The sequence below is a fragment of the Pongo abelii genome, chromosome 5, assembly GCF_028885655.2.
Source record: "Pongo abelii isolate AG06213 chromosome 5, NHGRI_mPonAbe1-v2.0_pri, whole genome shotgun sequence".
NCBI lineage: Eukaryota > Metazoa > Chordata > Mammalia > Primates > Hominidae > Pongo > Pongo abelii.
This window is the reverse complement of record NC_071990.2, coordinates 108,537,287-108,563,944: the sequence shown is the minus strand read 5'-3', so window position 1 is coordinate 108,563,944 and position 26,658 is coordinate 108,537,287. Positions and strand designations below refer to the sequence as shown.

The 26,658-nt window shown below is 41.0% G+C and overlaps 1 protein-coding gene and 1 long non-coding RNA gene across 2 annotated transcripts in view; one reads left to right on the top strand and one right to left on the bottom strand.

Annotated features, from left to right (window-relative positions):
- Positions 1–681: 681 nt before the first annotated feature.
- On the bottom strand, positions 682–24,245 carry LOC129060017 (uncharacterized). The gene is made up of 3 exons (XR_008526330.2): positions 23,537–24,245; positions 21,186–21,359; positions 682–1,150 (listed from the first exon to the last, which is right to left on the bottom strand). It is a non-coding gene; the product is annotated as an uncharacterized LOC129060017 (long non-coding RNA).
- The window catches only part of PDSS2 (decaprenyl diphosphate synthase subunit 2), a 312,121-nt gene continuing 308,191 nt past the window's right edge, over positions 22,729–26,658 (top strand). The window contains exon 1 of the mRNA XM_024248939.3: positions 22,729–24,875. Within this exon, the coding sequence (XP_024104707.2) occupies positions 24,580–24,875 (296 nt within the window). The 5' untranslated portion in view covers positions 22,729–24,579. The remainder of the gene's footprint in view (positions 24,876–26,658) is intronic.

Here is a 26,658-nt window from a genome sequence, read left to right as displayed (position 1 = left end):
GGTTTTTGGCAGGAGAATAAGGGGCTTCACTCTACACTAGTGAAGTCTCGAGCATTTTGACTTAGTCTTCATTTCTTTATTTGTGAAATGAGAACAGTAATTTATATTTTGGGCTGTTGTGTTGTGGCCACATAATGTCTCCTAAAGTAACTAAAAACAAAACAGCACAAATTTCTATAAACAAGTGTATATTATTTACTTTTCTGAGGATCATTATTATTTTACTTTTACTTAGGTTTATATGTATAAACTGATACAGATGTGTACCAATTTAAGGAAACCTGACACATGAAAACTAATTGCCTGCTTAATCAATATTCTTCATTTTGAAATTAATATCTAATAGGGTCTTTTTTAATAGTAATTTGCCAAAAGGTAATCATTTTAATCTATAAAAATGAGACTTCAATATACACTTCTAAGAACATTCCAATTGTACCCATTGAGGGAAGTATACCAATACCTATAAATTTAAGGAAAAAATCATTTCAAGTTATAATTTTTAATTTTTATCCATTAAAGCAGAAATCAAAGCCCAGTATGTATTTACTCCAAATATCCATGCTAAAACACAAAAAACAAAAAAGCATGAAGCTCAACTATCAGTGTGCATATCTAGAATATAACAGCTTTATGTGTATTAAGTTTGTGGAAACAAATGAAGACCACCCAAATGAGAACAAAGGCTATTTATTTAAAGTAAAGGAGACAGCCACCATCACTTCCATTTGGCAGAGATTCAAAGGCAGGTGTGGGAGTGGGAAAGCTTCACAGTGTAAAAACAAGAAAGGCTTCAGGTGTGCTCTGATTGGATGTTGTTGGCCTGGAGAAGCTGAGGAAGGCTATCCAAAAGGCCAGGCAACTAGAAGCAGGGCATCTTATGTGATTGGTTTGGGGAGCATATTTGGAGATATTTGGAGTTCGATGGTTGGTCCTGAGTTGGAAGAGTGGTGGGGGAAGAGGGAGAGGGTATGGAGGTGGCAGTAAGAAATTAAGAAGCTGGCAGGCATTGACCAAGTCCTAACCATTCTGAATGAAGCCAGAGATGGTGGTTCGGCTTCTCTGACTTGTTGCTGCAGCGGTTGTAGATCAGAGTTCTCTTGTCATGCATGGTCTGTCCATTTGTATAGTAAGGCTCTCAAGTCATTAACTAAAAAATAATTTAGGTCAGGCAACTAAGGAGAAACTAAAGCGTAAGACAACTTCCACTTGTGGTGAGATAATATTTTGACATATTAAGAAGTGTTTTTGTTTTGTTTGTACCCACTAATTCCTTTCTATCTCACACACTCATTTATTCAAATTAGATTTGGCATCCATTGCTTCAGGGTGAGGATGTTACAGAAGAAATTCACAGCCCCAGTTGCATACCTATTATCCCAGCACTTTGGGAAGCTGAGGGAGGTGGATTGCTTGAGCGCAGGGAGTTCAAGGCCACTCTGGGCAACATAGTGAGACCCTGTTGCTACAAAAAACAAATTAACAAACAAAAAATTAGTGGGGTATGGTGGCATGCACCTGTGGTCCCAGCTACTTGGGAGGCTGAGGTAGGAGGATCACGTGAGCCCAGGAGGTCGAGGCTGCAGTGTGCCGTGATCGGGCCACTGCACTCCAGCCTGGGTGAGAGAGTGAGACCCTGTCTCAGAAAAAGAAAGAAAGAAAAGAAGAAGAAATTCACAGAAAAGCATGAATTGCCCATGATTTTGAATTTTTTTGTTTGTTTTTGAGACAGAGTATCGCTCTGTCACCAAGGCTGGAGTGCAGTGGCACGATCTCCGCTCACTGCCAGCTCCACCTCCCGGGTTCACGCCATTCTCCTGCCTCAGCCTCCCTAGTAGCTGGGACCACAGGCGCCCGCCACTATGCCTGGCTAATTTTTTTTGTATTTTTAGTAGAGATGGGGTTTCACTGTGTTAACCAGGATGGCCTCAATCTCCTGACCTCGTGATCTGCCCGCCTCAGCCTCCCAAAGTGCTGGGATTACAGGCGTGAGCCACTGTGCCCGGCCTGACTTTGGGTTTTAAAATGGAAATGTGAAATTCAAGACAGAAACAATGGTTTGAAAGAAAACATTTTTCTTCAAGTTTGAAAAGCCTAGATTTTTTTTTTCAAAGTGAAAGCAAGCTTATTAAGAAAGTAAAGGAATAAAAGAATGGCTATTCCATAGACAGAGCAGCCTGAAAAGCCTAGATTTTGAGTGTCAACACTTGGTGACCTGAAGAATTCAGATTATAAAGTTGACCATAAACGCAGGTTTAGGAAAAGGAATGATATGCCAAAGGGAATTTTCCCAGTCCAGAAAGAGATCATGATTCTATGGGGTTGGGAGAAGGAAGGAGCAAATGAGCAAAAGAGCTTAGACATTAGATTTCCGACCAGGTCCCAGTGCCCAGGGGTGGGGGGAGAAACAAGAATGGGTTTGAGGAAATCTGAAGGCAGAGGGTAGAGAGAAGAGGTGACTCTGTCTCCTTTCTGAGATGGAGCCTGGAATAGCAGTGAGCCTTACAGAATAGGCCAACCCAACATGGTACAGGCAGGCACTGTGGGGTAGGCATAGTATATGGAGGAGCCTGGGCAGAAGGTCCTGGGGTGACCATAAGTATGCTCTACCTACCATAATGTGTATGTTTCATGTGCAGCAGAGAGTAAAAGAGCTGTGGCTTTGAGAGACTGCAGAAGCAGAGTAGCCCTGCACCCAAAATGTTTGATCAGAGACTCCACAAGGACTTCTATCTCAGAGGATGCCAGCTGGAGAGACGACTGAGGCTGTGAAGTAGATGCCCCCCACCCCATACCCCCCATGTAGATGCCAGCCTGATGAGAAAGGCACTAGGAGGTGTAGGAGAGGGCAAGAGAATTCCAAATCAACTGAGATTATATGGAGATTTCATTTCTGCCTCTTAGCATAGTAGACTTATGAAACAGAGATTCAATTCAGGTATACAGAAATAAAGAAGCTTATGTTTAGTAAATACCTGAGGTTTTTACATTGATACTTATAGTTCATACATATATTTACCCTATGACTCAATCTTGCGTTTACTAATTTTTTAAAATGGAGTTTTCTGACTCAGGTAGATTTGAGGCATCATCTGTCTAATTATTTAATATATAAATAGTATCCAAACAAAAATAGTTTCTTTGGAGTTGTGGCCCCAAAGAAATATTACACCAGGACCAACTGAAACAGAGAACATTTTTCAGTAATTATTCAAAATTATAGTAAATATAAAACTTAACAGTGTCTTGAGTTATCTTGAGTTGCCACTGCCTTCCTTGATAATATCCACTGATGAAATCAGAATTCTTCTCTTTGATTTATATAGATACTAGTGTAGACTTAAAATAATATTCTTTTTAGATAAAATCGTATTTCCTTTAGATAATCAAATGTCATTAAAATTATTAAATCTCTGACAATCCTTTGTTGAGCTATAACATCAATTATTGGGTATTGAATTCCTTCTGTGAGCCAAGTATTTTGCACACATTATGTTACTGATTTCTCACAACCAACACTGAGGGTGTTATTGTCTCTATTTCACACCTTAGGGAAGTGAGGCTGAGCACAGGGTTATACTAGGAGGCAGCCCAACCGGGCCAGAAGCCCCAATCTGCCAACTCCCACAAAGGCAAGAGATGCTTTTACCTATACTGCTCTGCTGCTCCTCTCTGCTGAGCCTTTTTATCACATTTTTTTTTTAAATAAAGCATGCAGAGATGGTAAATAATTTCAATTTCTTCTTTATTCTAATTTACATCTAGCTGTTATGGAAATTAAAATAGCCATAGCAATATGCTCAACCTTTGAAAAGTAACATACTACATTTTAATATTCTCAAACCGAATATGGTATTCAGTAAATGGTTATAGAGGATTGATATCTATGTTTTGACCTACCTCCTTTGAGAAACATTATGTGTAGTAAAAAACATTTTTCTATCACAGAAAATTTGTCTCCAATGTGCTGTTGGGCCATACGTTGTCTATTTATTATATCCCAGAACGAGGAAGTTGAGTGGAAAAGATTCTGCAGTTTAACTATGAGATGACATTATACATTTCAGTGGAAGAAAAAAAATCCATCAAATGCTAAGTAGATAAATTAAGGATTCCATAATAAGTCTTGCGATATAGACTGCATTTGTTTTGTTTTGTTTTTTAAATTTTCATTAAAGCTGCTAACCCTGTATACCAGACGCAGAAAACTTGCTTCAACCAATTTTGTCCTCTCCACCTGCAGCTGATCACCTTTTGGTGGCCTGGAGGTGGAGGAGAGCTGGTACAACAAAAATGAAGAAAGAAAATACAGATAGAGTGACCAGAAGCTGTGCCCGGAAGAAAATCTCAGGATATACAATGTGGAAAGGCACTGAAGTCCTAAACTGGAAAATAAAGCAAAACAAACCAAACCCCTTGGGAAAAAATGAAGCACAACACTGAACACAGTATGCATGGGGGTGCTCTTTTCCTGTAGTGAGCAACAGAGTTTTGTGGACTGAACACACGGACATTACAAAGAATTTTAGTAATAACAAAAGCTACTATTTATCAAATGCTTCTTTATGTACCAGGGATTGTGCTAAATACTTCATAGATATTATTTTATTCAATCCTCACAAGAACCATATGACATAATTATTGGTTTTGCTCCCATTTTACAGATGAGGAAATGGAGGGTTAAAGAGATCAAGCATTTGCTGGAAGATACACATTCAGTAAGTGGCCCAGCAATCTGACTCCAGGTCCAGAACTCTGCACCCTTGCAGTACTGATAGTATCAGTCAGGGTTCTTGCTTGCAAATAACAATAATAAACTCTGTCTAAAAAAAAAGTAACACTGGAAGAAGGGGGAAGGGGGCGTGGAGAAGCAGAGCTCATAGGTCCCAGGAGGCTGAGGGAGGCTTGGGGAAGCTTGGGAAACAGGCAGGAGCCAGGGGTTCAGCAGGTCAGACCACAGGAAGACTCTGTCTAAGGTATGGGCATCTCTGCTTTTGCAGCGAAAACAAAAGAAAAAAGAGAAGGAAAAAAGAAGAGAGGTTTCAAGGACTCTCAGAAAAAAAGTACATGCTCTTTTAGCATAATATTCAAGACCACTGACAATCTGGTCTTATTCTACTTTTGAAGTGACCTCATAGCCCTCTTTAATACATTCATCCCAGTGAGAGGTGACAGCGTGCTGGCAGTCCTCATAGCCCTCGCTTGCTCTCGGCGCCTCCTCTGTCTGGGCTACCACTTTGGCGGCACTTGAGGAGCCCTTCAGCCCACCGCTGCACTGTGGGAGCCCCTTTCTAGGCTGGCCAAGGCCGGAGCCCACTCCCTCAGCTTATAAGGAGGTGTGGAGGGAGAGGCGCAAGCAGGAACCGGGGTTGCGTGCGGCGCTTGCGGGCCAGCTGGAGTTTTGGGTGGGCGTGAGCTTGGCGGGCCCCGCACTCGGAGCAGCCGGCCGGCCCCGCCGGCCCCGGGCAGTGAGGGACTTAGCACCTGGGCCAGCGGCTGCGGAGGATGTACTGGGTCCCCCAGCAGTGCCAGCTCACCGGCGCTGTGCTCGATTTCTCGCCAGGCCTTAGCTGCCTTCCCGCGGGGCAGGCCTCGGGACTGCAGCCTGCCATGCCTGAGCCTTCCCCGCCTCCGTAGGTTCCTGTGCAGCCCAAGCCCCCGCGACGAGCGCCGCCTCCTGCTCCATGGCGCCCAGTCCCATCACCACCCAAGGGCTAAGGAGTGCGAGCGCACGGCGCGGGACTGGCAGGCAACTCCACCTGCAGCCCCGGTGTGGGATCCACTAGGTGAAGCCAGGTGGGCTCCTAAGTCTGGTGAGGACGTGGAGAGTCTTTATATCTAGCTCAGGGATTGTAAATACACCAATCAGCACTCTGTATCTAGCTCAAGGTTTGTAAACACACCAATCAGCACCTTGTGTTTAGCTCAAGGTTTGTGAGTGCACCAATCGACACTCTGTATCTAGCTGCTCTGGTGGGGCCTTGGAGAACCTTTATGTCTAGCTCAGGGATTGTAAATACACCAGTCGGCACTCTGTATCTAGCTCGAGGTTTGTAAACACACCAATCAGCACCCTGTGTTTAGCTCAAGGTTTGTGAATGCACCAATCGACACTGTATCTAGCTGCTCTGCTGGGGCCTTGGAGAACCTGTGTGTTGAAACTCTGTATCTAACTAATCTGATGGGGAGGTGGAGAACCTTTGTATCTAGCTCAGGGATTGTAAACGCACCAATCAGCGCCCTGTCAAAACAGACCACTCAGCTCTACCAATCAGCAGGATGTAGGTGGGGCCAGATAAGAGAATAAAAGCAGGCTGCCCAACCCAACAGTGGCAACCCGCTCAGGTCCCCTTCCACGCTGTGGGAGCTTTGTTCTTTTGCTCTTCGCAATAAATCTTGCTGCTGCTCACTCTTTGGGTCCATGCTGCTTTTATGAGCTGTAACATCGCGAAGATCTGCAGCTTCACTCCTGAACCCAGCGAGACCACGAGCCCACCGGGAGGAATGAACAACTCCAGACGCACTGCCTTAAGAGCTGAAACACTCACCGCGAAAGTCTGCAGCTTCACTCCTGAGCCAGCGAGACTACGAACCCACCAGAAGGAAGAAACTCCGAACACATCCGAACATCAGAAAGAACAAACTCCAGACGCGCCACCTTAAGAGCTGTAACACTCACCGCGAGGGTCTACGGCTTCATTCTTGAAGTCAGTGAGACCAAGAACTCACCAATTCCGGACACACCAGCATACTGAATTATTCACTCTTCCCTTAACTCTGTTTGTACTTTCACATCTTGACACCTTTGTTTATATTATTATTTCTGCCTAGAATGCTCCTCCCCCTTCCTCCCTTACCTGACAATATCCTACCCATCATCCTTCAAGGCCCACCTCAGAGGGTTACTGCTTCTATCCCTCCCTGAGGATTAGTTATCTGCTTTTCTTAATCCCCACCTCACTTTTATTTTTACTTTTTTTTTTTTTTGAGACCAGGTCTTACTCTTGTTGCTCAACCTGGAGTGCAATGGTGCAATCTTGGCTCACTGCAACCTGTACCTCTCAGGCTCAAGCAATCCTCCCACCTCCCCCTCCAGGTAGCTGGGGCTACAGGCGTGTGCATGTACCATACCCAACTAATTTTTGTTATTTTTGGTAGAGGCAGGGTTTCACCATGTTGCCAAGGCTGGTCTCAAACTTCTGGGCTGAAGTGATCTACCCACCTCAGCCTCCCAAATTGTTGGGATTACCGGCATGAGCCGCTATGCCTGGCCTCCCACCTGACGTTTAAAACATCTTTATCATTTATGTTTATGTTCACAGTACCTGCTAATGTGCTTGTATTTAGTGGGCTCCAAATAAAATGTTTGTTAAATATTTATAGTGCAGCTACTTGGGAGGCTGAGGTGGGGTACTTTCTTGAGCCCAGGCATTTAATGCTGCAATGAGCCATGATCATGCCACTGCACTCCAGCGTGGGTGACCGCAAAAATTTTAGTGGCAAGATCTGAAATATAAATGTTTGTGCATCTTTTTAACAGCTTAATCACAGCTAGTTAGAAATTTAACAAGAACATTCAATTCTCTAAACATTGTTTGTTTTTGAGACAGGGCCTCACTTTGTCATCCAGGCTGGAGTACAGTGGTGCGATCTTGGCTCACTGCAGCCTCAACCTCCTAGGCTCAAGTGATTCCCCTACCTCAGCTTCCTGAGTAGCTGGGACCACAGATATGCCCCACCACACCCAGCTAATTTTTGTATCTTTTATAGAAACAGGGTTTTGCCATGTCACCCAGGCTGATCTTGAACTCCTGGACTCACGCAATCTGCCTGCCTTGGCCTCCCAAAGTGCTGGGATTATAGGCCTGAGCCACTACACGTGGCCTAAACATTCTAATTAATTGACATTTAGTATGTGGGTTACCAAATTTGCCTTTCAAAGTTTGCATTTAAAGATTGCCGGTACATACATAGGATGAATTTTCAGGTCAGTCATGTTTTGATTTGGAGTACTTAATGTTTGCACAATTTGATCTTTGCCTGCCCTTTCAAAATTATTTTATAGACCTCCATTCACTTTCCTAATAGAATGAATTGCTATAAAGTGGCTACAGTGAGTAGTCTGAGAAAACACTGTTAACACTCCTTTGGGCTTTTACCTTTGGAGGAATTCCTCACTGAGTGTGGTCTTGTTGGGATATATAACCTTGCCTTCCACTGTGGAAGACAAAGATTTTGAATCTTGCTCTCCCAACCTATTGGCATATGGAGCAACGTCCCTGACACCAGGCAGTGGACTCTCCCAACTGAGATGAAAAAAGAGTATCTTGGGCAGCTAGTGGGGCAGCATGGTATTTAGTGGTGGCTTCTAGGAGGTGGGACATATACCCTAAAATATTTAGATTGTGAAGATTTTGTAATGTGTCAGATTTATTAATGCCACAATGTGTGGTTGTAAAGTACAGTGAGTGTGGACTGTGCTAAATGTGTTTATATCCTAGGGTATATGTTCCATGTACATTTCATTAACCAAACTTCTGTTGTGAATTTGCCTTTTTCTGTCTTCATCTATATTGCATAAAAATGGGTAATGTGGAGGAAATAAATTTTCTCTATTAAACAAACTTTGTTTTTTTAGAGACAGGTTCTTGCCCTGTCACCCACGCTGGAGTGCAGAGGCATGATCATGACTCATTGCAGCATTAAATGCCTGGGCTCAAGAAAGCATCCCACCTCAGCCCCCCAAGTAACTGCACTATAAATATTTAACAAACATTTTATTTGGAGCCCACTAAATACACAGCAGGCACTGTGAACACAAACATAAATGATAAAGATGTTTTAAAAGTCAGGTGGGAGGCCAGGCACAGCGGCTCATGCCTGTAATCCCAACAATTTGGGAGGCTGAGGTGGGTAGATCACTTCAGCCCAGAAGTTTGAGAACAGCCTTGGCAACATGGTGAAACCCTGCCTCTACCAAAAATACAAAAATTAGTTGGGTATGGTGCATGCACACGCCTGTAGCCCCAGCTACCTGGAGGGGGAGGTGGGAGGATTGCTTGAGCTAGGAGGTAGAGGTTGCAGTGAGCCAAGATTGCACCATTGCACTCCAGGTTGAGCAACAAGAGTGAGACCCGGTCTCAAAAAAAATAATAATAATAAGTAAAAATAAAAGTGAGGTGGGGATTAAGAAAAGCAGATAACTAATCCTGAGGGAGGGATAGAAGCAGTGACCCTCTGAGGTGGGCCTTGAAGGATGATGGGTAGGATATTGTCAGGTAAGGGAGGAAGGGGGAGGAGCATTCTAGGCAGAAAGAATAATATAAACAAAGGTGTCAAGATGTGAAAGTACAAATAGAGTTAAGGGAAGAGGGAATAATTCAGTATGCTGGGATGAATGTATTAAAGGGGGCTATGAGGTCACTTTGAAGGTAGGATAAGACCAGATTGTCAATGGTCGTGAATATTATGCTAAAAGAGCACGTACTTTTTTCTGGGAGTCCTTGAAACCACTTTTTTTTTTTTTTTTTTTTTTTGAGGTAGGGTCTCCCTCTGTTGCCCAGGCTGGTGTGCAGTGGTGCAATCATGACTTACAGCAACCTCTACCTCCCAGGCTCAAGTGATCATCCCACCTCAGTCTCCTGAGTAGCTGAGACTACAGGCACGTGCCACCCTGCCCAGCTAATTTTTGTATTTTTTGTAGAGACAGGGTTTTGCCATGTTGCCAAAACTGGTCTTGAACTCCTGGGCTCAAGCGATCCACCTGCCTCAGCATCCCAAAGTGCTGGGATTATAGGTGTGAGCCACCATGCCTGGCCCCACTGTGTCTTTTTAAATATAGGAGTGATATGATCATAAATGTGAGATAGGAAAATCACCCTGACCACAGATAAAAGGCAGACAGGGAAATCAGAGATAATAAATTACATAAGAGGGGTTTGCAATAGTCCAAGAGGTAATAAATGATTGCTTAGTCTAGTACAGTAGTGGTTGGGAGGAATTCTTTATCTGAGAGTTATCTTATCGACAGAACCCATAGGAATTGGTATCTAATCTAATTGAACATCTAATTGGTATCTAATCTAATTGAACATCTAATTGAACATCTAATTGAACATGGGCATGAGGTGAAGGAACGAATATTTTGGATAATAGAGCCCAATGCATAATAACTATCTCACTTTGCAAAAACAAGAAAAATTATACTTCTGCTGGGCACGGTGGTGCATGCCCATAGTCCCAGCTATATCTTGATTTCAGAGACATTAAAATATGAACAAATGTGTGTCTCAGAATCAGTAAAATATAGTATGTATTATGTTATCATGTCTCACTACAAAATACATAGCAGGTGCCCCCCAAAATATTTGTTGACTTGATATTACGTACATGATGATGTGGAGTTCATATTTTTAGTAATAGTCTTTTTGATAAACACATTTCCTTTTTAACACATTGAATGTAACAATGTAACCCCAGGTATTAACTGTAATGGAAACTAAAATATATATAGCAAACTAAGTTTAAACTTAAGAAAAATGTTAGTTGTGACTTCTCATTACTTCTTATCTGTCTCCGCCCTCCTACTACCTCATATAATTTCTTGACTTACATCTCAAAGGAGTTCCTCCTCTTTCTTTCACCCTTCTTAACCTGTATAGGAGTCTTCTATTTGGGGAAATTAGAGAATAAAGGTAGCAAGCATGGAGTTTAATAGCCACTGGAATAAACATAAGACAAAATATTCAGATGCATGCTTGTGAGACAATTTTTCACACCCACAAACTAGATAAGATATTGAACAGGGTGAAGGATAAAAGGGGTGGAACCATATGAGCCACAGGCAGAGTTAGAGAGCTGTCCACATCTGCCAGATTCAGTACCATCTATGGTCAATACCAAGAGATGTGTGGAAGCCCAACTCAGACTCTTGCTCATTGTAGAGGATATAACACTGTGTTATTAATTAACCACAGTATATAACTTAGATTTTTTTACCCAGAAAAATAAAATAATAATAATATTATAATAATAGCAACCTGAATTGAGCATGACTATATGGCTAGCACTATGCTAAATTATTTACATAAATTATCTCATTTGATCCTTGCAATAATTTTATGTGTTAGTTAGCTATTGCTGCAATACCACTTTGTAACAAGCCACCCCAAAACCCAGTAACTAACAGCAACAGTTATGATCTTTTTCATCAGTCTTCAGGGCAACTATTGTTTGGGTGAGCTAGGCTGAGCTGTGCTGCATACCTCTGCTTCCAGCTGTGAGCAGGGTAGATTTGGCTCCAGGGTGTGTGTTGGAGCAGGTCTGCTCCATATGTCTCTTATCATTCAGGACAAACAGCTACGTGGAGCATATTCTTCTCACGGTGTCGGTAGGAGTGTAAGAGTACAAACGGAAACACATGATGCCTGGGTTCAGGATGCTTGGAACTGGCACACTGTCACTTCTACCCACATCCCATGACCAAGACTAACATTGACAGGGAGGAAAAAATACTCTACCCCAAGGGAGATAGGAGTGAATATTTGCCAAACTATAATCAAATATATAATAAGGTAGGTATGTAGGTATATTACACCCATTTTTACAGATGAGGAAACCAAGTCACAGAAAAGACTAAATGATTTTCCCAAAAACACAGCTAAGAAGTAATGAAGCTGGGATTTGAATCCAAGCTGATTTCAGAGGCTAGGATCTTAACTATCACTCTACACAGTTTTAATAAACTGGACTGTAGACGGTATTACAAAGAGAAGAATAGCAGCGGTGATTTTATGATAATAAATGGAACCTGAGGAAAAGAAGCAGACAAGATAAAAGACTCTATTTTGAGATCCTAATCAATAAAGATGATTTTCTCATTAGCTTTCATTGCTGTAAGAGGGTATGTTGTAGGACTTCACAGAGGATGTGTGTTTATTTATTTTTAGAATCCCCCCAATATAAACATATTAACATTTTTTCTATTTAAATACTACCTTTGCTACTTATTTCCTACCCACCTACATTGAAAGGGAAACCTCATATAGTCTGATAATTATTAGTAACCTATAAAGTAATTAATTAAGTGTCTTTTTGTAAGAATACCTGAGGGCTGCAGTGGCAGTCATATTAAAGTAACTGTAAAAACAATGAAGTCCAATAAAAACATTAGGTTCATGTCTTAAGAGGTATGCAAGGAGTCCTGAAGAGAAAGAAAAAAAAAAACTGAAGCATGATTGTAAAATAGGAGAACCAAGGTACAAATGTCACAGACAAGTCCTTTGGAAATACAAGGAAGAAAAGAGAGAGTATGGAATAGAGAAGTAGGAGCTACACCCAGAAGACTTTCAAAGACTGAGATGTTGACCAGACCATGCAACTTCAGGGGCTTGCAATGCCCACAGACAGGTTATTTTTGAACTCTCTATGCTTCTTACACCACAGTACTTTAGAAAAATTATTTTTCTTCTTATTGCAGTAGCAAAAGACTCTAACATCATATAATAGAACCCTAGGTCAGTATTACAGATAAAACCCAAACCTATTGTGAGACTCCCATTTCTCACTCTAGCTTTCTCTCTTATTATAATGATTTCAATTTCAAGTTGCAGCTGTAGTCATTCATTTTCCTTTAGAATAAGTATAAAGCTGAAATAGCTTCCAAAATATAAACTAAAAAGTTTGGATCTTGATTTAAGTAAATCAACTATAGAAATATATTTTTAAGACAATTTGAATATTAAGAATTTTGATAATTTTTTACGTGCAACTGTATTGTTGTTACTTTTTTTTTTTTTTTGAGACAGAGTCTTTCTCTGTGACCCAGGCTGGAGTGCAGTGGCGCAATCTAGGCTCACTGCAACCTCCGCCTCTCGGGTTCAAGTGATTCTTGTGCCTCAGCCTCCCAGGTAGCTGGGATTACAGATGCCTGCCACCAGACCCAGCTAATTTTTGTATTTTTAGTAGAGGCAGGGTTTGGCCATGTTGGCCAGGCTGGTCTTGAACTCCTGACCTCAAGTGATCCACCTACCTTGGCCTCCCAAAGTGCTGGCATTATAGGCGTGATGTTACTTTTTAAAAAAGGAAGTTTTTATTATAAATTCTGAAATATTTACAAATAAAATATTGTGATATCTTAGATTTGATTCAACGTATTCCAACATTTTGGTGAAGGGAAATGAAAAATGTTGATAATTACCAAAACTGGATAATAAGTACATAGGGGCTCATTATTCTATTTTTTCTACTTTTGTGTGAAGTTTGAAAACCTCTATAATAAAAAGTAAAAAGAAAAAAAATCCACTAAAAAATGCTACAAGGAGGCCACTCTAAGAGAAGTCTAATTCAAAAAAGTTTTCAATAGAGAATAGATTTCTCTCTAAAAGAAGTTTTAAGCCATACAACCGCAAACTTCCTTAAAACAACATCATTATAATATTCATGAGCAACACAGCATTTCAATTGTCTTATTTTTATTTTATTTTTTAATGAGCCAGAGTCTCGATCTGTTGCCCAGGATGGAGTGCAGTGGTGCAATCTTGGCTCACTGCAACCTCTGCCTCCCGGGTTCAAGCGATTCTCCTGCCTCAGCCTCGGGAGTAGCTGGGACTACAGGTGTGCACCACTGCGCCTGGCTAATTTTTGTATTTTTAATAGAGATGGGGTTTCACCATATTGGCCAGGCTGGTCTCAAACTCCTGACCTTGTGATCCACCCACCTTGGCCTCCCAAAGTGTTGGGAATTACAGATGTGAGCCACTGTGCCCAGCCAATTGTCTTTTATATGTATATACTATACATGCTTATGTTATGTGGGAAAATTATATGATTTGTTCTAGAATTAAAAAGAGCTATATTCCTAAAAGCATAAGAAGTAAAAACACTTTATAGCTTTTTAAAATTATTATCGATTTAGGCCGGGTGCGGTGGCTCATGCCTGTAATCCCAGCACTTTGGGAGGCCGAGGCAGGCGGATCACGAGGTAAGGAGATCGAGACCATCCTGGCTAACACGGTGAAACCCCGTCTCTACTGAAAATACACACACACAGAAAAATTATTATTGATTTGAAGTTAGGAGAACTCTTCCTTGAAAAGTAGAGAATAATAATAATAATAAGTTTATGTTATAAACTTACTATGTGCCAGGCACTGATCATACTTTATGAACTCAGGCTACTCTTCAAAATTACCCATTGCCATAGGTATTGCTGTTCTTCCCAATAAGAAAACAACAGTACTGAGAAGTTACATAATTTGCCCAACATTGTACTGTTGGTTAACAGCAAAGCTGGGACTCAAACACAGGGCATCTGGCTCCCATATCTGATCCCTTAGTCACTGAGCTGTGTCACTATCCATGGGAAGAGCATCTTTTGTAGAGCTGTTCTTTGTTTAGACTTTGGGGACCCAATGTCTTTTATTCTTAGACAAATAAAGCAACTCTTACTCCCTTTGACATCAGCATATTCCTTTTATTTTGTCATGCACTTCAAATCTATTACTCCCAACATAGTCATACTAGCCCTATAATGTTCAGACATATTTATTACAGATGTTTATTTATGGCATGATTTCAAAGAACAGAAAACACTAAAGTAAGCTCTTCTGCTTGATTTAAACCAGGATAATTTTGAGAAACAGCTCTGACACTGTAGTAGTTGACAATGACATCTCTTTTATGTGAGTGTCAGCTTCTGGGCAATGACCTTACATAAATTGCCCTAGTCACCTGATTTTCTCAAAAGGTCTTTTGCAAATTCTTTGCAGCCTAGCCAGTTGATATCACTTCCATACTGCTATATCGCCAAGGTTAATAAACAAGTCTCTCTCTCTCATTTCTGACACATTACTTTATATGAAAGAAATAGTTTTTTTTATTATTTTTATTTTTGAGACGGTGTTTTGCTCTTGTTGCCTAGGCTGGAGTGCAATGGCGCGATCTCGGCCCACCACAACCTCCGCCTCCCAGGTTCAAGTGATTCTCTTGCCTCAGCCTCCTGAGTAGCTGGGATTACAGGCATGTGCCACCACACCTGGTTAATTTTGTATTTTTAGTAGAGATGGGGTTTCTCCATGTTGGTCAGGCTGTTCTCAAACTCTTGACCTCAGGTGATCAGCCTGCCTCGGCCTCCCAAAGTGCTAGGATTACGGGCATGAGCCACTGCACCCAGCCTAAGAAATAGTTTTTAAAGGTCCATTTACCTATGGCCACATCATAATAGACTTTGAATATGTGACTTTAATTTGGGGGGACTGTTAATAGCTATTTCTAAAAAGAAATTAGGGTGAGTCTACATGGGGCTTCAAATTGACTTAACTGAATTGGTCATTGAACTTATGAACAGAATGCCTTGAACAGAAAAAACAGAGTTTTTTCACTAAATTTTTGAAAAATGATTTATTAGAATTAACTGACCAAACTGATTTTTTTCACCCATGGAAACACCCATCCCTGAATGAAACACTTTCCAATTTTAGAGGAAACTGTATTTTAAGACAGAGGGAATATTGTCATATAATTTAGGGGTTATATTTATTACTCTAGGGCAGCAGTTACTGACAAGATGCATTAACAACTCTATAATTAGAAGTTATCGCCCATATACATGTAATAAATGCTGTATGTCTTCATCCCTTCCTGTTACCTGTTATTACCTATATATGCCTTCTATGCAACAGAGAGTTTTCTGTATTCAGATCTACCAGAATTTCTCTAGAACCCTAGAAAATGGAGTCTAACCAATATTTATTTAAAAATAAAGGAGAAAGGAACAAAGAAATGCAGAAACAAGAAAGAGAGAGAAAACCAACAAAAAGTAACAGAAATAAAGAGTAGAGTATTTTATTTTTTTCTAAAATAGTGATTCTCAATCTGGCTGTATATTAGAACCTCCTGGAGAGTATTTGAAAAATACTGGTATCTGGTCCTCAGGCCCAGAGATCAGCTGGGTGTGGTTACTTTGCTATTCATGAGAAACATTTAAACAGCAATGGAGAGCCAGCTAGACTTGTAGTATTGGAGACATTCTCTACTCTGTGCTTCCTGATCATCTCATCATAAATAAAGTACAACTCAAGTAACTTCTGATTTTGAGTATGATGGTGGAGTGGAAATGGGAATGGAGCATAAAGACCTAGCTTGTTCATTCATTATTCATTCAACTGATGAACAAATATTTATGTGGTGCCTATTCTTTGGCAGATACAGTATTGAGTTCTGGGGATGCAGTGGCAAACATAACAATTCAAGAAGCATGACAGGGCCCTGTCTGAAATCTTCTGTGTGTGTGTGTGTGTGTGTGTGTGTGTGTGTGTGTGTGTGTGTGTGTTTAATTTTTTTGTAGAGACAGGATCTCACTTTTGTCCAGGCTGGTCTTGAACTCCTGGCTTCAAGTGATCCTCCTGACTTGGCCTCCCAAAGTGCTGGAATTACAGGCAGAAGCCACCACTACCAGCCTAGGGCCTCAAGTTTTAACCTGTGTTAATGCCAAGATCAATCAGGTTGGTAGGAAGCAAGTAAGTGGAGAAGATGAAATTACCTTAAGGAACAAGTCAGTTTACTAGCTAATTTTGTTCATGGAATAAAAACATTTTGGCACTGAAATGGACTCAAGAGATTATTGACTTTTGTTTTACAAATGAGTAATTTTAAACTCAGGGTGTTAAGTAACTAGCCTCTGATCATACAGTTAATTTAGGACAGAGGTGTAGAACCTAGATGGCTATTTTATAATACTGTCTACATTCAAGTAAAAACCTTCTCAGCAGATTTTTCTTTTCATTCTAAGTTTCTAAAAGAAAATAGTCCCCCAGAAAGAGCCTTTGTAAAAGAAAAGGACCAACTTCTTCCCCTGTTGAGCTAATCCTAGTGTGAAATTAACTAGCAGCACCGCTAGTCAATTCCACAAGTCAATTCCACACTGCTGCCCTGTAGGGAGAGAAACTAGAAAAAAGGAGAGTAGGTCTTGGTCCATTTCCCCATTTCATCTCTAACTACAGTTGTTCTAAGGTCAAACACTTAGAACATTAAAGGAAATGGCAAGAAAGGACTATTGTGAATATGAGGAGTGAGGATCTGAGACGGGAAGACCTAAAAATCAAACCAAAGAGAACAATTGCAATAAAGAATTATAGTTCTATCTTCCCACACCATCTTTGAGGGATAATCTACAATATGGAAAGTGCATTTAGGCATCTTCCTAGTGATAAGGGAAATGCATATCTACACCATAATGAGATTCTGTTTTATACCCATTTGTGTAGAAATATTAAGAAATCTGACAGTATCAAGTGATGAGAGGATCTCTCATAAATGGTTGGTGGAAGTGTAAATTGGTATAGCCACTTTGGAAAGCTATTTGGCTCATTCATCTACTCTAGAACCAAGCAATTCCAATGCTAGATATAAATCCTTGCCATGTGCACCTGGAGGCATTTGTAAACCTGTTCATGGCAGCATTGTTGTAACAGAAAACACCCCAGAGCAATCCCAATGTCCACTGACAGAAGAGTGGATAAAGAGTGGTATAGTCACACAATGGATACTATACAACAGTCAAAACAAATGAACTGCCACTATGTATGTATGATTTGGGTGAATCTCGGCAAAATAATGTTGAATAAATTAAAAAGGCCACAGAAAATTACATCTGGCATGAAACTTCATTTTAAACTTAAAACTAACAAACTACTGTTAAATGACATATTTTAAAGAATACATATATTATTAAATTATATCTTTGAAAAGTGATGGAATGACAAATACAAGATTCAGGATAAGGATAACTTTGGTAAGTAAGGGGAAAGGGATGGAGAAAGGTCACATAGAAGTAAGTTATGATCAATATTCTAGTTCTTGTGTTAGTGGCAGGTTCACTTTATGTATTAAATTATAAAAAGATTAATAGATAATTTTATCAGTAATTTACTGCAGTGTAATAAGTTACCTAATAATTTAGCAACTTAAATATACTTCTTTTAACATACTTCTTTCATCCGTTTTTCCCTTCCTGAAGTGTCTTAAAGCAAATTCCTGGCATTGTATTATTTTATCCCTATATACATTAGTATCCATCACTTAAAAATATGAACATTTTCTTATAGACTCACATGTAAAATAAATATCTTTTTCAATACCTAGTGTATGAAAACTATATTCAAATTTCTTTGAGTGTCTCAAAACTTACATCTAACAGTTAGTTAGAATGAGAATCCAAACAAGGTCTACACATTACACTTGGTTTGCTCTGCCTCTTAAAATCTTTCAATCTAGGGGAGTCCCTTTACTCCCTTCTTCCTCCCTTGTCCTGTTGAAGAGACCCAGGCAGTTGGCTTGCAGACTATCCCACAGGCTGGATTTGTCCATTGGCTTCCTTGTGATGCCATTTTACTTATTTCTACCTCTCCTATGCTTCTAGAAGATTGGAAGTTAGTCCTCAAGATGTGATGAGATTTAGATTCAACTGTTTTGGCTAAAATATTTCTTAGGTGGTGGTATGTATTTCATAAAGCACCATATCAGGAGGCACATATGGGTGGACTCCCCACTCATAGTGACAGTGAGATTGATTAATAGTTACAGGTGGTGTCCGCCTGAGACCTTCATTGCAGGGTTCCCTATCAGCCTTCCATTTTGATAATTGTTGCCTAAATCAACTAATTCATGAGGAATTGTAAAATGGTGATTTCCTAATTCTATTACTTCTCTTTTATTTGACATAATTATTTTTATAAAGTAGAACTTTCCTTCATCAATCTGGGACATCTGATTACCCCATTAGAAGTGGTTTGTTCCCTGTTTCACATCCTTTCAGCCCACCTTTTACTAAGGCCATTGATGTAGCAACCTGCTTCCTGCAGGTGTAACCTGAGAGCACCTCTCTTCATCTGCATTGCATACATCTCATTTTCTGTCCCTGAGTTCCTCTGACACTACAAAGGAGGGACATTTGCCTAGCACTCAAACATGACAGCTTAGAAGTATGAGGGGGCTCAGGCCCCAAGGAAGAAACTTGGACTAATGGGAAAAGGGAGCTGATAAGTAACTGCTCTCTTCTTGCATCAAGCTGACAATTATGAAGTATATTCTACATGGCTCAAGGCCTCATTGCCCACAGTGATGACAAACTAGAGAACACCCTTGTATTGACTCTCTCTGTTTCACTCTCCCTAATCATCCACTTCTGCTTCCTGAGATCACTGTCCAAAATAAACTACCTAAAAAGTAAGCCCTTGTCTCAGGTTCAACTTTCAAGGGGGTAAGCCAGGCTAAGACATCACTAAATATAATTCACACAGGAAAGGCAGGATAAATGCTCAATTCTTTCATTGCATTGCAAATATTCAGAGTATTGTCCCAGTTACATCTAATAATAGACTCATTGATTTATATGTAATCAATGAATTCCAATCAGTTGTAGTTCTTACTTTTTTGGGTAAGATTGTCCTCTTTTCAGCCAGTGGGAGCTCTTTTATGCTGATCCCTTTGTGCCTCTGACCTGTCCCTTTGGACTTTAATAGCTTCCTTGATTTCTGGCACAAGATGTTCAAGGTTCATCATATACATTTCTTGCCCCAGACAAAAATCTGCCATTCCTCCAAAGAGCCTCATTTCTTTTCAAAGGAAATGATGTTTTTTAAAGTAGAATGTGGCCAGGCGTGGTGGCTCACGCCTGTAATCCCAGCACTTTGGGAGATTGAGGCAGGCAGATCAGTTGAGGTCAGGAGTTTGAGACCAGTCTGGCCAACATGGCAAAATCCTGTCTCTACTAAAAATATAAAAAAATTAGCTGGGTGTGGTGGCACACACCTGTAGTCCCAGCTACTCAGGAGGCTAAGTCACGCTAATCATTTGAACTCAGGAGGCGGAGGATGTGGTGAGCTGAAATTGCGCCACTGCACTCCAGCCTGGGTGACAGAGCGAGACTGTGTCTCAAAAAAAAAAAAAAAAAAAAAAAAAGAATGTGAATGCTAAAGATGCTTATTACTACAAAATTGTCATTACTTCTAGGCCTTTCCAAGGGACAAAGGAAGTAAAATGCTTCTTTTTTTCCCCTAATAATTCTTACTGGGATATAAGAAATACATTTTTTTAAAAGAAAAGAATCATAAGTTCATATTCTTTCTAATTCAACTTTACTATTACATGGATTCTACTTACTCTGAAAATCACTGTTCCTAAAAACTCTAGTAATTGTTTTTACCTACATATACAAGAATAGTTTGAAAGTACTATAATAGTATCTGTATTTCAACCAGCAATAAGACTACTGACTAAAGCTTAAGATATCTTTGTAGTTCTATTTATCCTGAGCATATATTCTATTATGATTGTACAGTGAAAATATTTTCTAAAGTAATTAAAGTGTTTACTTGGTATGGTTATGCCACCAACTTAATATACGGTTAGATTATTTGTTTTCAAATTTTAGGAATTACATTTTTCTTTTGGATTTGAAATTATTTTGAAAATGTAAAACATATACATGATTCTAAAATCAAAACCATATAGCCAAGGCTATTCAGAGTAGTCTAGCTTCCATGCATGTCTCTTCCACCTGTTTCCTCCTATTCCAAATATATGCAAATACTCATTTGTAGTTTAGCTATCTTACAAAAAAAAAGCACATATGCTGTTCTGCACTTTGGTTTTTTTTTTTTTTTTTACACTAATATATATTCGGAGATCATTTCACCTCAGTGTAAAGAAATGGCCCTCATTCTTTTTCACAGTTGCATAGTTTCATTGTGTAGATCTACTCGAGTTTGTTCAATCAAGCTCTTATTTGGGGTTATCTGGATTGTTTCCAATCTTTTGCTATTACAAATAATACTGCAATGAATAACCTTGTGCTTAAGTCATTATTTGGGATATTTTCCTAGAATTGGGTTTCTAAGGCAAAGGGCAATATATATGTAATTTTGCTGAGGATTATCAAATTCCCTTCCATAGCTGCCATGTACCATTTTGCATTCTCAATGGCACTATATGGCATCTCCATAGCCTGCTAACCAAGTAGATGGTCAAACTTTGGGATTTTTGCCTCCTTTTATCATCTTTGCCCAAGATACACCACGACACTTTCATCTGCCTTTGGAAGAACTCTCTCAGGATAAACAATAGGTGATTGTATTGAGGGTGACAGAAGGAGGGTGGCTGCAATATCTCTATCTATTTCCACTCACCTAATCATGGAAATGCCAGTGCCCACAGCACTATCCTTGTTAAGAGCTTGTATTTTCCAAGGTTGGCTCGGGTTTCCAGCCAAAGAAAAGGACATCAAACATGACCTTACTTCTTTCTAAGGTCAGTAGAATGCAGAGTGCCCAGTGAGTTCTACTGGTATAAGCTTCAGAATCCTGAAAAAGGTAGAGGAGGAACTGTGACCATTTTTTGTCAGCTTGCTGTCTCCAAAACAACTCCAATGCCAAGGGGAAGTCCCTGAGTGTGGCTGAAAGTTTCCACAGATTGTGGAGTGACCACTCTCTAACCTGCAGGGCTACTCACACACAGGACTTCTTCTTTTGCTGCTTTGTAGGAGTAAATGTCATGGATAGACACTGTTTTTTTCTTTCAGTATCTCCCATTTCCCAGTGGGCAATTTTGCACTCCAGGGTGACAGACATTTGGTAATGTTTGGAGACATACCTGGTTGTCACAACTTGGAAAGGGGTGCTGCTTAACATCTAGTAGGTAGAGGTCAGGAATGCTACTCAACACCCTACAATACTCAGGACTGCCCCCCTTCCTGCAACCAAGAATTATCTGGTCCAAAACGCCAATAATGCCAAGGCTGAGAAATCCTGCTGTATTCTTTCTTTATGCACACATTCACAGACATCCTTAATATAACTATTATCAGTGGCAGAGGAAGGGCAGAATCACAGATACTCCCCCACCCTGTTTCTCCAAAAGTCACTAGCAATTCAGAAATTTCTTTAATCATAAAGACTCTAAGGAATTATATATTTATCTGGGAGATTAAAGAACAAATACCATTTTAACCTTCTAAAAACTGATTATCATTAAGTATAATGCAACCTTTTAACTGTAAGTATAAAGGAAAATGCTGATTATTTAAAGTAAATGGGACCCAAAGTCCCATGAATAATCAAAAACTTAGTTAATAGAGTATGACCAGAGAATAATGCACTTGGCTTCTGTGGAGAAATTAAAGTACATGCTGTGAATTGCTATTGAGGAAATTGCGTGAAAAGTTACCCTTAAGGTACCATGAAGCTGAAGAAACAGCCTCAGGTGCACAATATATCACATTAGTCTCTATCTATCTTTGTATTTTCATGACTTCTTTCACCTTGGATAACCCAGAAGCTCTGGCCTTGGAACTTTTTGGAATGGTAAAGTATCTCACTCTCCATATTTATTTTCATCTCCTGGAATGGTAACGTATCTCACTCTCCATATTTATTTTCATCTCCTAACAGACCTGAATTTTGTTGCCAAGAGTTTATCTCTTTCACAGGAATTATTTTCAAACTTCAGCTTACTTACTTTGAGGGCATAGACTGTGTTTGATACTTATAATCACAATTCACGTTAAACAAAATGTGCCCCTGAAAAGTTATACCTAAACTGAATTTTTGTAAATAAAATCAAAAATTTAAATCACAAGGAAAACTTGCCAAAGGGAGAGTATGAAGCTAAATCTTTTGTAGAGAAAATCATCTTGTTTTGCAAAGTGAACAACTACTCTTTGTTTTTAAGTCCCAATCTTTATTTGTAGCTCAAGAGGCTGGTACAGTATTACGCCTGATGCTCATTTAAAAAATACTGACAGGCTGGGCATGGTAGCTCACACCTGTAATCCCAGCACTTTGGGAAGCTGAAGTGGGCGGATCACTCAAGGTCAGGAGTTTGAGACCAGCCTGCTCAACATGGTGAAACCCTGTCTCTACTACAAATACAAAAGTTAGCCGGGCGTGGTGGCTGGTGCCTGTAGTCCCAGCCACTTGGGAGGCTGAGGCACAAGAATTGCTTGAACCTGGGAGGCAGAGGTTGCAGTGAGCTGAGATCGCGCTACTGCACTCCAGCCTGGGTGACAGAGCAAGACCCATCTCAAAAAATAAATAAAAAATAAAAATAAGATACCATGAATTTGGAAGGATTTTGAAAGTTTTAGAGAGTTTTATAAGCTATTTTTAAGAGTGTAAAAAATGGATAATATATCCTTTATTAAGAACGGTTAACATCTGTTTTAGGTGATAAGAAAGGAGGTAAGATCCTAGGCACATTTGAAAAAAAAAATAGGTAGCATTACTGAAAAGATAATCATATTGACTGTTTCCTCTCAGCAATAAGGAGAAAAGAGTGGATGGGAGCCTATTATTTAGACAGTGTAATCTTTCGGTTAGAACACGGATTCTGAAACCAGATTGTCTGGGCTCACATCCCTGTCTAGTGTGGCCTTAGGCAACTTACACGACTCGACTGCACCTTAGTTTCCTCATACAAAACACGGAGAATACTAATATTATCTACTTAATGAGGTTGTTCTGAGGATTAAATAAAGTAATACATGAACTAGTACGTGAAAAGCACTCCGGTCAGCGATAGTCATCAATCCTGGAGTTGAGCTCCAGGCTAGGCATAAAGAGGAAGATAAGAGGCAGGGAGCAGGCAACGTTTCATTCTTCCTCTCCGCACCCTCGGGAAGGAGGCACCGCTGTTTCTCCCAGGGCTCAGCGAGGAGGCCGGTAATTCGAAGTTGGATCCGAGGACTTTCCTTGGGACCCCTTTCCGCCGCACCACGCCGCCTTTCGTCTGGTTGGGCCCTGAGGACACGAGGGCTCAGCCCCACGCCCCGACTAGGCGTTCCACCACTGAGCCGTGGCCCCAGCTCCAGGAGGCATGCAGCCCGAGAGGCCGCCTTCACGCCCGGCCACGGCCACTGCCACTGCCAGGGGCTAGTGGCGATAGCGACAAAAGGCTTCCGGGAGGAACTGGTGCCTCCGCTCGACGCCCTTCCTTGCGGGCAAGCCGGGGGCTGACCGTTGTTCGTGACACCAATACTTATGCATGCCACTCAGTGCTGGGCGCCGGGGACTCTAATGAATCCAGACTCGGCCCAGATACCGTGTGCAGAAGGACCACTGGCCGCCCACAACTGATCCCTGTCACTGGCGACCTTTGCTGGCCCAGAGCCGGGGGGTAGGAGGAGCTGAACCTCCCAACCCGGGTTCACCTCCAAAGCACCACCCCTGCGGGGGCGTTCTCGGGTACGCCGTAAAGTAGAGAGAATGCTTAACAACCCGCCTCCGTCTTTACGGCAGGCCGCATTCCATGCCTCCAATATGGCGTCCTCCACATAGGCAGTGGCTGTGGTTTCTACACCGGGTGGCCGGGGGCAGTGCTGAGCTGGGACTGTTGTTTGCCCAGCCTGGGCTGCAGAAAGCAGCAGTTAAAGTTCGTTTCTGGTCACTGCTCCAGGAAGCCACTTTACTCTGAGGGTCAAGAATTGCCGCTTCCTTTTAGTTACTGCAAGTTCCTCCTCTGCCCCTGGTTTGTTTCCCGCGCCACCTCTGGATACCCCCAGGTCCCAGACCCTTCCAGACTCAAACCATGAACCTTCGGCAGCTGCTATTGCACTTGCCACGTTATCTTGGAGCCTCGAGTTCCCCGCGTCGCCTGTGGTGGTCCCCGTCCCTCGACACCATCTCCTCGGTGGGCTCTTGGCGTGGTCAGTCCTCCAAGTCCCCGGCCCACTGGAATCAGGTAGTGTCAGAGGCGGAGAAGATCGTGGGGTACCCCACGTCTTTCATGAGCCTTCGCTGCCTGCTGAGCGACGAGCTCAGCAACATCGCTATGCAGGTGCGGAAGCTGGTGGGCACTCAGCACCCTCTGCTTACCACAGCCAGGTGAGCTACCCCTCTCCCGCTGACACACTCGCACTTGTTGGAATACTTTTTTTCTGGCGGGCATACGCATTCTGCCTCTCTCAGACTGGCTCCTGGTTTATCTCTTTTTAGTCCTTCCTTTTTACTCACTCCTCCTAGACCTTCCATGTTGTCTCTTCTCTAGTTCACTTAACGTTCTTGCTCAGCTGAGTGGATAAGTGGTTTTCTTTGAAACACTTGCATGCTTTCCGCGATTTTGCTTCTTAATTGTTGAGGATGAAGATGCCTCGGTGATTTGTGGAGAAATCGAGCGGAGATGTAGGTTTATTGAATCACTTTCTAGAAATTTTTTTTTTTTTAAATGGGATAGATTAATTTTCTGTCCCGCACTGTTCAGGGGGTCACCTCCAGAAAGTAGGCAAGGAGAGAGAGAGAGGGGCTGAAGGTAGATAATTCTTTCCAACGAATGTCTTGGGGTTGAAGTAGGAATTTATCCCGTTAGTAGTCATTATCTTCTTGGGATATTTATCACTTATGCTGTACTACTGCTGTGAAACCTGCCTTTAGGATTTATAAAAGTTTTTTTTTTTTTTTTGAGACGGAGTCTCGCTTTGTCGCCCAGGCTGGAGTAGCTGGGACTACAGGTGCCCGCCACCACGCCCAGCTAATTTTGTTTTTGTATTTTTAGTAGAGACGGGGCTTCACAGTGTTAGCCAGGATCGTCTAGATCTCCTGACCTCGTGATCCACCCGCCTCGGCCTCCCAAAGTGCTGGGATTACAGGCGTGAGCCACCGTGCCTGGCCAAAAGTTTTTTTTTTTTCTTCCACTTAAACCCCACACCTTCTGATTTGTACTTAATTTAAACATACAGCGAAGTTACAAAAATAATAATATAGTTCAAAGAACACACTTGCATACCCTTTAATCAGATCCACCTACTACGTAGATATGTCTATATATGTCAATATATACATTAAATACATATACACACAGATATATATACTATTCACGTGTATATATCTTTCTATATTTTTTTTCTGAATCATTTGATGGTACATTGCATACATCACGATCCTTTTCCCCTAAATACTTCAGTATGTATTTCCTAAGCATAGCGGTAATCTCCTACGTAAGTACGCTACAGTTACCAACTTAGGTATATTTAATATTGATACAATGCTTTTATTTAATCTACCATTTAATTTCAATTTTGTTAATTGGCCTAATAATGTTCTTTATAGCATTCTTTACCCTCCAGGACAGAATTCAGTCCAGGATCAAGTATTGCATTTAGTTGTTATATCTCTTTCATCTTCTTCAATTAGGAACATTTTCATATCTCTTCTTGGCTTTTATGACTAGAGCACTGGTTCTCAACTGGGGCAGTTTTCCCCCCCTGAGGACATTTGGCATGTATGGAGACATTTTTGGTTGTCACAAATGGAGGCACATTACTGGCATTTAGTGGATAGAGGCCGGGGATGCTACCCTTCAATTCCTAGGACAGACCCACAAGAAATAAGTAGGTGCTGCAAAATGTCAGTAGTGCCAAGGTGGAGAAATCCAGGACTGAAAGGACCTTTTTCTGTTGTTGTTTTTAAAAGTAAACTTCTATTTTGAAGTAGTTTTAGATTTACATGCAGTTGGAAGAAATAACACAAATCTAATATACACCTAACCCTGTTTCTCCCAATGGTAACATCTTTTGAAACGATGGTGTAATATCATAAGCAGGGTATTTATGTTGATACAGTTAATATAAAGAACATATTCAGCACTATAAGGATTCCTCATGTTGCTCTT